The sequence below is a fragment of the Oryx dammah genome, unplaced genomic scaffold (genome assembly GCF_014754425.2).
Source record: "Oryx dammah isolate SB20612 unplaced genomic scaffold, SCBI_Odam_1.1 HiC_scaffold_8, whole genome shotgun sequence".
Classification (NCBI taxonomy): domain Eukaryota; kingdom Metazoa; phylum Chordata; class Mammalia; order Artiodactyla; family Bovidae; genus Oryx; species Oryx dammah.
Window position 1 is genome coordinate 33,280,528 of NW_024070192.1, and position 14,406 is coordinate 33,294,933.

At 46.1% G+C, this 14,406-nt stretch overlaps 1 protein-coding gene across 1 annotated transcript in view; it reads right to left on the bottom strand.

Moving 5' to 3' along the window:
• Positions 1–3,376: 3,376 nt before the first annotated feature.
• USP43 (ubiquitin specific peptidase 43) overlaps positions 3,377–14,406 on the bottom strand; it is a 48,445-nt gene continuing 37,415 nt past the window's right edge. The window contains exons 13-15 of the mRNA XM_040244438.1: positions 14,057–14,215; positions 12,199–12,363; positions 3,377–5,060 (exon numbers count right to left, since the gene is read on the bottom strand). Coding sequence (XP_040100372.1) covers positions 3,979–5,060; positions 12,199–12,363; positions 14,057–14,215 — 1,406 coding nt within the window. The 3' untranslated portion in view covers positions 3,377–3,978. The remainder of the gene's footprint in view (positions 5,061–12,198; positions 12,364–14,056; positions 14,216–14,406) is intronic.

The window sequence follows — 14,406 nt, forward strand, 5'->3', positions numbered from 1 at the left end:
TCTTTTGTTGACCATGATGGCTACTCCATTTCTTCTAAGGGATTCTTGCCCACAGTAGTAGATAAAATGTTCATCTGAGTTAAATTCACCCATTCCAGTCCATCTTAGTTTGCTGATTCCTAAAATGTCAACTCTCGCCATCTCCTATTTGACCACTTCCAATTTGCTTTGATTCATGGACCTAACATTCCAGGTTCCTATGCAGTATTGCTCTTTACAGAATTGGACTTTGCTTCTGTCACCAGTCACAACCACAGCTAGACGATGTTTTTGCTTTGGCTCTGTCTCTTCATTCTTTCTGGAGTTATTTCTCCACTGATCTCCAGTAGCATATTGGGCACCTACCGACCTGGGGAGTTCATCTTTCAGTGTCCTATCTTTTTGCCTTTTCATACTGTTCATGGGGTTCTCTGTAGAGCAGAGCAATAACAAGTCCACAAAACTGCATGCGGTTCACCATCTCCAGTGAGCAGCCCGCCCCTGCCCCCAAGACTCCATTTAGTCTTCACACCAACACCGAGTCACTGGAACAGCTGAAAAATCCATTTCACCGACAGAACTGAGGGTGGTCCTGCTGTGTCCGGTAGTCTCGGCCTCCAGTCTGGGCAGAAATCTGACCCCACCCTTTCCCATGGCCTGTTCTCCCAGCCTTCCCTACCGGGTCCCTCTAGATGGGAAAGTGACACAAGGGAACTCGGGCATCCTTGCGGAAGGTGTGGTGTGGCAGACGTAAGCACCGGGTCCAAGTGTAATTGCCTCTTCCTATTCCAAATCTGTAGCCTAGGGCAAGTGCTCCGATCTGTGGTGTATTACAGAGAAAACTGCTAACAACTGGGCCCTGCTCATGATATCCAAGGGTGTTCAAAAGGGAGAAGCCTGGGTCACAACCCAACCCCTTAAGAGGACAGAGGAAGTGGGGCTGGGCTTAAGAAGAGGTTGGGAGTGAAAGATGATAAATGAGAGTCAACAGAGGAGAAAGAACCAGATACAGCAGGAGGACTCCTAGAGTCCCATAACCCGGGAGGACAAGTGTGTCTTCCCCATTACCTGAGAGCACGTGGATTAAGACTTGAAGAAAACACAGACCTCTTTTGAACTGCACGCTGGTCCGCTGATCACATACATCTCTCTGGTGTCAGGTGGTGGCCCCGCTGCTCATTTCCTCTGTCATCTCAGTTCTGTCTTGGAAGCGGTGCTCCAAAGTACACAGTCTCTACAAATGACCCAGTTTCGTTCATTCTTCTGGCTGAGGAGCATTTCATTTTATATGTGCTCCGCATCGTCTTCATCCACTCATGTGTCGATGCACATTTAGGTTGACTTCCACGTCCTGGCTATTGTAATCTAGAAACATGGAACAGATGAACCTATTTCATCAGGGCAGATGTAGACAATGGACACAGCAGGGGAAGGGGAGGGTGGGATGAACTGGGAGATTAGGGTTGACGTACACTGCCACGTGTAAAATAGCTAGTAAAAATAGATTATCTGTGTCGCACAGGGAGCTCAGCTCGGTGCTCTATGATGACCTAGAGGGGTGGGGTAGATGGGACGGTGGCAGGGAGGCCCAAGAGGGAGGGGATGGAAGTAAACATATAGCTGATTCACTTCCTGTACAGCTGAAATGAAGGCAATATTGTAACTATACTCCAATTTTTCCAAAGTACACAGTCTTTCTTATGGTGAAGAAAAAGAACCTCATTCTTCCTTCTTAGAAAAAGAACAGTAGCAGAAACACACCAATGAGTCATGCCAAGTGTATGAGGAAAGACTTAATTTGAGTCGGGTGTCTTAAACGGAAAGAAGGCATTTCTAGAAAATGGACTGTTGAAGTAGAGACTCTCCAGTCACCTTACCTGTCAAGCCCTCTGTCTGATATCATTGCTGATATCAACAGCTATGAGCTTAGATAACCAAGGAACTATGCTCAGTACGTTTAAAAACTTACAAGGGAATCTGGAAAAGGATTTCTCTATCAGAGTCAGGTTTAGCAGCTTCCCCATAAGAGAGGCAATATTTGTTAAAACAGCTACTGAAAAGTGTGAAAGTTCTAGGAAACAGAGGACAGTCACCTTGAGACAGGCTAGGACCTGGGACCCTTTGCAGTGCTTGCACCTGGACAAATGTCCCAGAGGAACAGATACAGAGAAACTATAAGGGGACTAAAAATAACTGCACATATAGGCTGCTGCTGCTAAGTCACTTCAGTCGTGTCCAACTCTGTGCAACCCCAGAGACGGCAGCCCACCAGGCTCCCCCGTCCCTGGGATTCTCCAGGCAAGAACACTGGAGTGGGTTGCCATTTCCTTCTCCAATGCATAAAAGTGAAAAGTGTAAGTGAAGTCGCTGAGTCGTGGCCGACTCTTCATGACCCCAAGGACTGCAGCCCACCAGGCTCCTCCTCCCTCCATGGGATTTTCCAGGCAAGAGTACTGGAGTGGGTCGCCATTGCCTTCTCCACATGGGCAGTTGGCCCAAATTATAAACAAGAAGATAAAAAAAGGCCAAAATCCAATTGCCACTTCTGAGGGGCAGGGAGCAATGGCAGGGTCCTGCCCGTGATCCCTGCACACAGCACCACCAAGGGGGTGGGCAGACCATCTAAGCCGCCCCTCAGACCCAACCACCCTCACCCCATTTTAGGGACCAGCTGCCCTCTGCAGGGAGGGATCAAGGGCAGCTGCTGCTTGCCTTCGCTCCCTCCTGCTACAGCACAAGTCCCTTAAAGCCTTGCCTGAATTCCTGCTCTGGCCTGTGATCAGTTTCCATCATTAAGGAGTCCAAGGACCCTGGCGATGATCCATCAAGACAGGCTCAGACTCTGGTCCTTGAACGTATATGTTCTCTAGGGAGAGACCTGGGGAGACTTCTGTTTCCTTAGCAAACAGCAAGTGATTTTAATTAAAAGTACTTAAAATTTTCAGAAACAATCAATGACTTTCTGATATCAACAGCAATGAGCTTAGATAACCGACAAGGAACTGTACTCAATATTTTTAATAACCTATAAGGGGAAAGAATCTGAAAAAGGATCCATCTATCTGTAACTGAATCATTGTGCTGTACACCCGAGATGAACGTGACATTGGAAATCAACTTATTTTTTTTGACCGTGCCATGTGGCATGCAGATCTCAGTGGGGTCAAGCCTGTGCCCCTGGCATTGGAAGTGCAGAGTCTCAACCTCTGCACTGCCAGGGAAGTCCAATTATAATTCATTTTTTAAAAAGGGTTAAATGGGGGGGAAAAGCAATGAGCTAAGTTTATGCAGCAGAAACAAGAGCATTTGCCTAACTTTAATAATTCAGAGAGCTATTTGCATGTTTCATGGATGAACTTTTATTAAAATTGTACATAGATCTCACAGTTAATTAAAAAAAAAAAACAACTTCCTTTTCCCCCTAGTATCAAAATAGTTTTCTTTTTTAAATACCTTGAAAAACTTTAATACAATTGTTATATATTAAATACTCTCCTAAAATCTCAGTCATTTCTCCCGTTCATTCTAGCATCCTGCTTTAATGTAGCTACTACCACTTGCATTTTTTGGCATCCTTAATGCTTCATCCCAGAGAAACATCAGGAGGAAAAGAATTTCCTCTTAAGTCCATTATTAAAAAAACAAGGTTTAGGAGAAGCTAATGACAATATTTGACTTAGTACTGAAGATTCTTATTAATCAATCCTTAATACAAGTACTCAGGCCCTGGAATTACTTAAAACAGTAGTTCTTGCCCTGAAATGGTTATACTGACCAACCAGCACCCTCTGGTGGTCTGGAAACACACAAACAGCTAACAACACAGGAAGGTCTTTTCAGACGTTTGGTGTTGGAAATACAGATGCAGAGACCAGAAATTTTAATTTTCAGGGGTCAAGAGAAGACAGCTGGCTTCCCCCAATCCCACTCTCAACACGGACTGCCCACAGGTGCTCGGTGCAGAGCCGAGAGAATGGCAGCTCCCCTTAGAGCACACAATCAGAAGCTGGACTCAGGCAAGGATTTCTTCCGACGTAAGGACAGCGTGTGGTACTTCACCTTCGGCAAAGTGCCAAAAGACATCTGCTCCCCGGGGATGCTCCTCTGTGATGTGCCGAGGGCGCTGGCCCTCGGGGGCCTGCCAGTCTTGCGAGGGAGGAGCAGAGAGCTGGGCGCTGACCGGACGTCCCTCTCTCTTTCCAGGTGGCCAGCTGGGCCCCTGGCTAGGCTCTCTCGAATCCTGAGGGATGGAGATGAGCCTCGGGCCTCCCCATCCACAGCCGGGCTCTGCCTGCCGCTCACCAGGGAGACGGGGGCCACCTGGGGGGATGCCTCTGCCCTGTCCCTCTTCCTGATCTCCTTCTTCCAAAACACAGACCTCAGAAGGGTGAGGGTCCCTTGTGGGAATCTGTCTGTCTCGGGGTCCCTTCTCTCCCCATTAGCCCTCATCTTGCCTGAGCTGTTTGAGCGACTGTCTGCACTCTTTCTAGGTAACGTCGCAGCGCTGGAACCCTCTTTGGGGGAGGGTGCTTGGCCACTGCTCCCAGTTAGGCCACTTCCCTTACAGCTTGTGGTCCTTTGGCCCTCAGGCCGGGCTCGTCTCCCATCATCTTCTGTTGAGGACATCACTGTGAGGGGCAAGTCAAACTGTTTGGGCAGCCTGATGTCCTGACTTGAGTTTTCCTTGAGCTTCCTGGCTGCATTCGGGCCATCTGAGTTGCCAGGGTCCACGCAGTGGCCAGGGTGGCCGGAGGGGCAGGGCGCTGTGGCCAGCACTGTGTCGCTGGTTCGCCTGCTGTCTTCACTCTCCACAGAGAGGGTGGCGTGTGACTTCTGGTGGCCGCCGGCAGGACCCGTCAGCAGCTGCACGATGGACTGGCTCGTGGACCGAGGTCTCCTTCTGGACTCCAGGTACTCCACCAGCTCGACGGATGTGCCCAGCGGTTTCTCCCTGGGGCCAAAAGACCAGCGGAGGGGCATGGTCTTGAAGGCCCCCTGCTTTGCTCGGGAAGGCGTAGGCACCTTCATGCTGATGCTGCGGCCTTGGATGCCCCGTGCCAAAGGCCTGGACTCCAAGCCTCCTGAAAGAGACACCAAGAGCATCAGTGCCTGACTCGCCCTCCAGACGCAATAAGAGTGGGGGCTTCCCTGGTGGTTCAGATGGTAAAGAATCCGCCTGCAATGTGGGAGACCCGAGTTCCATCCCTAGGTTGGGAAGATCCCCTGGAGAAGGACATGGCAACCCACTCCAGTATTCTTGCCCAGGGAATCCCATGGACAGAGGAGCCTGGCGGGCTACAGTGCATGGGTTCGCAAACAAGTCAGACACAACTGAAGCAACTTAGCACCCAAGCAGTAAGAGTAGCCACATCCAACAAGCACTGACCGAGCACCTCTGATGATCAGGCACCCTCCTGAGTGCTGGGGACGTAGCAGTGAACAAGACTATGGCTCCTGCCCTTGGGAAACCAATGTTTTCCCTCACTGCTTCATGGGCTCCATTTATATATTTGAAGCCACAGGGCAAGCCAGGGCCAACGAAGGTAGCTATGTGCCAGGCAGTGCAGATTCCCAAGAAAGCTCAGTCTCTGAGGCCACAGGCCGAAGATTTAAGATTCTTTTCATTCATCTTAAATATGGCCATGGAACAGAATGCTCAGCAAAACTCCCTGCCTTTTCAGGTCAAATTAGGTGCTTGTACCTTTCAAATGCACCAATCTCCCTTAGGCTTAAAAAAAAAAAAAAAAAGAAAAGAAAAGAAAAGAGGATCATGTGTTTAATTTTATCAGAATTGCCAGATTCTCCATTGTGCGTTTTGTGACAGAGAAAGATGCTTTTGATATGGACTATTAAGGATGATACAGAGTCTAGAAAAAGAGTAATCCAACTTGCAAATATATATATATATATACACACACACACACACACACACACACAGGTATAAGTATAGATCTGTGCATATGTACATATGAAAACATACAAAGAAGTATGGAGAAATAAATACTAAAATGACAAGGTGTCAAAAGAACCATGGGGGTGCTGTGTGTTTTTTATTTTCTTCTCAATTCTTTTCTTACTCTCAACATTTCTAAAGGGAACATACATATACCCAAGACTGTGTATCCTTCCGAAGACATAGTCAATCAGTGTCAAAAAAAAAAAAAACCTTAGGCACTAACTTAAGCAAGGGGGTGACTTGTACACTGAAAACTGATAAACGCTGCTGAAAGAAATGAAAGATGACATAAATAAATGCAAACAGATCTTGTGTTCATGGATTTGAAGGTTGAATATTGTTAAAATGTCAGGACTTCCCTGGTGGTCCATGGTTAAGACTCTGCACTTCCAAGGCAGGGGCACAGATTCAATTTCTGGTCTGGGAACTAAGATCCCACATGCCTCATGGCATGGCAAAAAAATAAAATAGCAATAAGAACAATAAATAATTTTTTTTTACTCTTCAAAAAAATTGTCAATATTACCCAAAGCGATATATGGATTTAGTGCAGTCCCTATCAAAATGCCCATGAGGTTTTAAGCAGAAACACTCATCCTAAAATTCATATGGAATCTCATGGGACCCCCAAATAGCCAGTCACCGGAAAGACACATACTGTATGATTACACTCTAAGAAGGACTCTGAGCAGCCAAAAGCAGAGACACAGAAAGTATAATGGTGGCTGCCAGGGGCTTGGGGAGGAGGGAACAGGAATTACTGTTTAACAGATTCAGGGTTTCAGATTTACAAGATGAGAAGAGTTACGGGGGTGGTTTTTGGTGGCTGTACAGCATTGTGATTGTACTTAGTACCACCGAACTGTACACTTACAGATGGTCAAGATGACAAAGCCTATTATGTGTGTGTGTGTTTGCGTTCCTGGTTTGCGGGATCTTGGTTTCCCAACCAGAGACTGAACCCAGGAACCTTGACAGTGAAGTCCGGGAGTCCTAACCACTGGACCACCAGGGAAGTCCCTGTTATGTGTGTTTAACACAATTTTTAAAAGTTAAAAAGTCATTGGTCATTGTACCGTTAAGACACCTTGATTTATGAGATGCCTGTCACCACTGAGAAAGGACTCTTCAGCTAAGTCCACGTGGCACAAGGACAGTCACCCTGGGCAAGGGCACCAGCCTCTTGCCCATAGTCCTCCACTCTCACCACAGGGCATGGTCCGCAGCTCCCAAAATGAGCAGGACTGCAGCCACCAAAGCCGACCTCTGAGCTGTACGAAGAGGGCCCAGGCGGCGGGGGTGCTCAGGAGGTCAGAGGAGCAGATACGAGGGGTCCCAAAGCCGCCAGCCGCCAGACACACAAACAGGTAAGCCAGCTGAGGTGCACAGACAGTCCGTCAACTCCACGAGGCGTCTGATAGCATCTCCAAGGTTCTGAAGATCTTGCCTTTCAAGTTTTCCACAGATAATCTTTGGTATTTTTCATTTTTCTTTAAAGCACTTTAGATTAGCCACTCTGGACACAACATCACTCCCAAATACTTTGTAATTCCAGTCCTGAATGATGATGTTGTTCCATCATTAAATTCCCACTTGGAGGGAAAAAAATAAATAAAACATTTCTGGGGGCTGAGATGTGTGGAAAGGTTTTGTTTCTGGTCCACAGCCCGAGGGAAGGGCAGAAAGAGAAGCTTTGTATTAGGAGTCACCGAGCGGTGACTTTCAGCCTTTCAAAACATGAGGAGCCGACTGCAGCCCTGGCAGGCGGCGGAGCCCGCTCTCCATCCTTCCCCCGCCCCCAGTCGAGGGGCGCGGGCACCCCGCATCCTGTCACCGGAACCGCAGGTGTCCACAAAGCACCCAGCTCCTCTTTCTCAAGACGCAGTGAGAAAGCACCTTGCCGATCAGGATTTTATCTCATTCTGTTTGTTGGATCTGAGAAGGAGCCAGAGCTTTGGCAGAGTGGAGAAATAAACGCGAAAGCACCCACTGGGAGCCAGTGCTTCCTGCTCACCAAAGACCTCGCTTTCAGGGAAGGTGGGCGGCGTAGTGGGGGGGCCAAGTGCTCCCCAACAAGAGAAGCCACAGCAATGAGAAGCCCCAGCACCACAATGAAGAGTAGCCCCCGATCGCCACAACTAGAGGAAAGCTCAGGGGCAGCAATGAAGACTTAGCACAGCCAAAAATAAAAATAAACAAGTAAATAAAAGAAAGACTCTCTCAGGAGCCAAGGCCACCGGCCCTGTCCGTCACTCCAAGAACCACCAGCCACTCGAAGAGGCTGGAGGGAAGCCTCTATGTGCAGAAACAGGAAAGTAAGAACACACTTAAAGGAGTCTGGCTGGAGAAGGACATGGTAATCTACTCTGGTATTTGTGCCTGGGAAATCCCGCGGACAGAGGAGCCTGGCAGGCTACAATCCTGCAGTTGCAAAAGACTCAGACACGACTGAAGGGACTAAACAGCAAACAAAGGGGGTCTGGCAGTCAGAGAATACGAATAAACAGAACCATCAGAACAGGCTCTTTTGAGCCATCAAAGAAAACAGACAAAAGCTGTCAATGAGACTCCAGTGTAGAGAAACAGGAGACTGAAATATGTGACTTTCAGGTTTTAAATTTCAGTAAATGAACTGAAGGCATTCAGGGTCACTGTTAAGACTCAGATTAGTGCCCTGAAGTGATCTTGAAATTTATGACATTTGGTACATTTCACAAATTCTATAATTGTGAAAGAGGTGTTTGAAGCCACAGAGCAAAATGGCAAAGAGATAGAAATTGCAGGACAAAGCTAGGAGACTTGAGGACGGATGTAGGAGAGTCAAGAGGCAAATAACAGGAATTTGAAAAATAGGCAAGACAATAATTAAATAAAAAGAGCATTTCCTTAAAGAAAAGCCTGCATCTGGAGAAGGAGCATTCCGAGTTCCAGACAGGGTTGATGAATGAACACAGACCCAGGCATATTCTGGTAGGATTTCTAAATTCCAAGGTCAAAGCTTCCAGCCAGAAAGAACAAGTGACTCTCACATGAAAAAAAAGAACTTGTCACCTGCAACCTTGGGGCCTCATAGACCGTGGGAAAACGTCCACAGATGCCCTAGAGAAAAACAACTGTAACCTAAGAGCCCTTCCCCACCAAGCTACCATATACTTTCAGGGGAAAGAAAATATTTGCGGCTCTGCTGAGAGTTAGACAGCATATCACACATACCCAAAAAGAACTCTGAGCAAACACTAAAAAGTCAGCACCACGACCGCAAGACAGAGGGTGATGAAAAGGAGACAGACAGCGGCTTCCCAGCAGACACTGCAGTCAGGTACCGTCCACCCTCCCGGGGAACAGGTGGTCTTAGGATGTGTCACCTGAGGTTAAGTTGGTGTGTTTGGGACAGGAAAGCAACAGCAAGAGGAATTCTGATGACAATCTGGAACAGAGTAGGAAACCATCTCAGCAGAATCTAAGAGCTGGGGAATGACATGGGGGAGCTCCAGAAACAGACCGGAAGGAATGTGTGAGAACATTTCTAAGCTCTCAACTGGGGGGAATGGCATGGAAGCATTATACAGGCCATCTTATGGGGGAAAGAGGGAAGGCAGTGCTGAAACAGAATGACTCGCAGGAAACAGCAGGCTTCTCATATCCGTATAATAACAGGATAATACATTTGACTATAAATATTGGGAAGCATGAAGTAACAATAAGATGTTCAAGAACAGCACTTCCAAGTGAAGGGGGAGAAAAAAGGAACACATTGCAAAGTGATCAAATCACTAAAAATAAGAAAGAAAGAATGAGTAATAGAAAACATTTTCAAATGAAAATTCACTATATATAAAATAGGTAACCAACAAGGACCTACTGAATAGCACAGGGAACTATAGCAATATTTTGCAGTAACCTGCAAGGGAAAAGAATCTGAAAAATATATATAATATATATGTTACATAGGCGTGTATGATAAGTCGCTCAGTTGTGTCCAACTTTTTGCCACCCTATGGACTGTAGCCAGCCAGGCTCCTCTGTCCATGGGATTCTTCAGGCAAGAATACTGGAGTGGGTTGCCCTCCTCCAGGGGATCTTCCCGACCCACGGATTGAATCCATATCTCTTATGCCTCCTGCATTGGCAGGCAGGTTCAGGAAATCACTTTGTTGTACACCAGAAGCTAACACAACATTGTAAATCAACGATACTTCAATTTTTAAAAAGGACATGGTGCAATTGAATACAACAATCGACTCACCTAACTTAATACTTAAGATATAAAGCTCAAAAAAAAAAAAGATATAAAGCTCACATTCCTCAAACAATGTACATTATTTTGTACATTGTGTACACAGAACACTGACAAATAACAAATAACACTGACAAAATAATCATCGTGTACTTACTTGATCACAAAAAGGGAATCGTTTTTGAAAACAACATTCTTGGATCACGATCCATAAAATCAGATATCAAGAATAAAAGAGTGACTAAAAACTCTTAAACAATTGAAATACCCTGATAACCTTAAGATCAAAGAGGAAATCAAAACTGAAATAACATACTATTTGGAAATCACTGAAAAAGAGACAGTAAAACCTTTGAGGCTTAATACAAGCCATAGAGGAAATTCACCATCAGGAGCATCGACACTGAAATGCTTTAGTCCTAGGGCCCCTCCTCTGAAAGGACCTCAGCAATTTTTTCACATGGTCATGTTTTTATATACAATTACACAAGTATTTCTGTGTCCTTTTCTTTTTAACAGAGCCTCTCCTAACGTTCATCCCCAATTATATAAATTGTGGTCCCCATAAATTTGAATCTGTTCATTTGTGTTTAAATTGCCTTCATTATTATCAGTTAGCATAACTAGAGCTATTGGAAGGATCAAACTGCCAAGCTATCAGTGTTTCTCTGCAGGGGAACTGCTGGCACTTGGGAAAGACAAGTCTGTGCTGTGTAGAACCATCCCTGGGCACTGCAAGACATTTAGCATCCTTGCCTCCTGGGGACTAAATGCCAGTTGTCCCCTCTACTCATTTTGACAGTAAAAAAAATTCTCCCACATACCCATAGGGATAGGAGGTGGTATTAAGTGAAAGTGTTAGTCCCTCAGTCATGTCTGACTCTTTGCAATCCCATAGACTGTAGCCCACCAAGCTCCTCTATCCATGGAATTCTCCAAGCAAGAAAACTGGAGTGGGTTCCTTCTAAGGGATCTTCCTGACCAAGGGACTGAATCTGAATCTCCTGCATTGCAGGCAAATTCTTTACCATCTGACCCACCAGGGAAGCCCAACCACTGTTGAAAACCTATGGGCTGGATTTTTATCTTGCCCAGGCTTAGTACTCACAAGAAAATAAGGATGGATATTCAACCATCTCAGGGCTTCTCAAACAGGTTCCAAATCTATCACCACTATATTCAAACTCCAAGAGGGAACACTCCTTTTGAAGCAAGGCTCTGACCCATGTCCTAACTTGAAACTTGAATTTGGAATTTACACCTAAGAGCCACAAAGCCAGGATTCTGGCAGCCAGAAGGAGCAGGTCTTCCTGCAGCCCAGTTACTTTGCAGCTGAGCTTGTGACTGGCTATGTCTGAGGTTCAGCTTTCTCTTTTGTAAAAGGGCGATCATCTCACTTCTCCCAGAGAGCTGGATGAGGAGATGAGATACATAACATGCCTGCAAGGGTGTGGAGGTCAGTGACTCTCCAATACTACTCCTCCTTCCACCCCACCCCTCTCTGTCTCTCTCGGGAATTTTCTAGAGCTATGCCTGACCCCTGTCTGAGTACTATGTTGGAAAGTTGGCTGTCTCTCGAAGTTGCCTCCTTAAGCGATATGAAACACATTTTTTCTTGGGAAAACTGAGAAATGGCCCAAGGTCCTAAACCTCTAAACAGACCTGGGGTGAATTTATGAGCTTGTCAGAGGCTCATGCTAATGAGGAATGGTCAAGCTTGGGAAAGAATGCCTTTTGTTTTTTGTTCAACAGACACTACCCTAAAATGTGCAGTCATAAAAAAAATGTGCACAGATTAAAAAATGTAAAGAGAAAAGAAATGCCCAGATAGAGTAAGTCAGAATATAATGTACTGGGACTTCCCTGGTGGTCCAGGGGCTAAGACCTGCGATCCCACATGCCCCACCTAAAAGTTTGTAATGCTGCCCCAGCCAAGACCCAGCACAGCCAAATAGACAAATATTCTAAAAAAAGAACATAAAATAAAAATAAGATCAGCAAATTTAACTGATATGATGGAACATACCCTTCTCCTGCCTGGGCAGGCTGTTGGTGCAGAAGGCAGACCCAGGCAACCGGGGCCGTGCAGGGCCAGGGGCAGAGCTCCAGGACAACAGGCTGCCCCTTGTACTGCCGTTACTGCTCCCGAGCCGGAGGAGCCAGTGGTCAGACAAGGAGGAGCTGGTGGAACCTGCAGAGGGAACACAGAGCAGGTGGGCTGAACCATCCTTCGGGGCCCCAGAACACTTCTCACCGCCAGACTCCCATCCCTGAGCCCGAAACCACAGAACCAGAATGGAGCTACAAAAACGAAAGTGAATTGCTAGAGGAGAACCTGTAATTGATGAACCATTGCTTCCCTGGTAGCTCAGAAGGTAAAGAGTCTGCCTGCAATGTGGGAGACCCAGGTTCGATCCCTGGGTCAGGAAGATCCCCTGTAGAAGGGTGTGGCAACCCACTCCAGGATTCTGGCCTAGAGACTGTAGGGCTACTGTCCACGGGTCACAAAGACTTGGGCACGACTGAGCGACTACACTTTCAGTTTCTTCTTTAATAAACATAGCTCTCAGGTTGGGTTAAGCGATTATTTCCTATTGAGGACCCACATCCCTTATAACTGCCTCTCCCTTTCTAATAGGACTAATGCAGGGTTATACTACACAAGCGTAACACATTATTGACCTGAGATGTATTAATGTGTCTTTCGTTACCTGAACATTACTGACTGGCGACACATCAACACATTTGTAGAGAGTGATACAATTAATATCACCCTGAGAAGGTGTTAGAGCTTAAAATTGATCAAGGGTTTATTATGCAACTTATGAATTTCATTATCATTCACATTTTCCTCCCTTAGGTTTTTAACCTTGTGTGTAGTCTACACTTAAAATTTTCAAAAATAACACATTGCAAAATTTTGAGTGAAAAAGAATTTTTCAGTAAATTTTACGCTGATTGCCCAAGTGACATATATACTAGTGTCTTAGAAGATGACAGTTCTTCAGAATATAGTTCTGATTCCAACAATGTAATTATTAGGCCAACAAAAGATGGAAAGTGAAAATGAAACCCATGGTGCTAAAGAAGGCTCCTTTGCTTCTACAGAAGAGAGAACGAAAGACAAAATTTTATGAAAATCAGAAAACTACAGTTGTGTCAGATGTAACAATTGAACATCATAACCACAAAGTGTTAATGAAATAGCAGAACTAACTTTTGGCTGACCAAAATAAAAATCGGTGGCCAAAGCAATAGTTTCTGCAAAAATCCCTCGGTCAATAATGAGCTAATTAAGATCAGGCTCATATGAGCAAGAGAGAAAATATAGAATGCCACACTCCCAAGAGTCACCTGTCACAGGTACAAAATGTTATTCCTTTTCCCGTTCTTGGATCTCAGTGTGTCCTGCCCACATCTTTACAAATGGGACACAGTTCTGTAGGGCTGTACATGCTCTGGAAAGTGAAAGTAAAAGTCGCTCAATCATGACTGAGTCATGGACTCCCCATACAGTCTGTGGAATTCTCCAAGTCAGAATACCAGAGTGGGTAGCTGTTCCCTTCTCCAGTGGATCTTCCCAACCCAGGGATCGAACCCAGGTCTCTCACATTGCAGGCAGATTATTTACCAGCTGAACCACCAGAGAAGCCCAAGAATACTGGAGTGGGTAGCCTATCCCTTCTCCAGCGGATCTTCCTGACCCAGGAATCAAACTGGGGTCTCCTGCACTGCAGGCAGATCCTTTACCAGCTGAGCTACCAGGGAAGCAGTCAAAGCTTCCTCTTTCAGACCCTTGCCGGACCTATCCTGGTCCTTGATGTGACTGGGCATCTTACCTTTGTTCAGTAACCCCCTCTCCCAGGAGGAACGGCAGTACCTACCTCTCATGGAGCTGCTGGCTGACCATGGAGGGATGCTGTTCCTCTTCTGATAAAACAAGATGTAAGCCCCTCGTGTATTGACCTCGTCTTCTAGAAGCGGCTCCACTGTGCTGTCATCGTAACTGTACCACTGGCCGTCCAGAGAGTTCCGGCAGTAGGCTGCGAAGGTCCAAACCCCAAGTCCCCATTAATTGGAGCCCCCCAAAGCAGGAAGAGATTTCCCACTGGCATGGCTGAAAAACAGATATTTGTCATAGATTGAGAAACATCGGTTCATTTTTAGCCAGAAAGGAACTTCGTGGAATCAGAAAGGATCAACCAGTTATACATCCAGATGCTCACTGATAAAG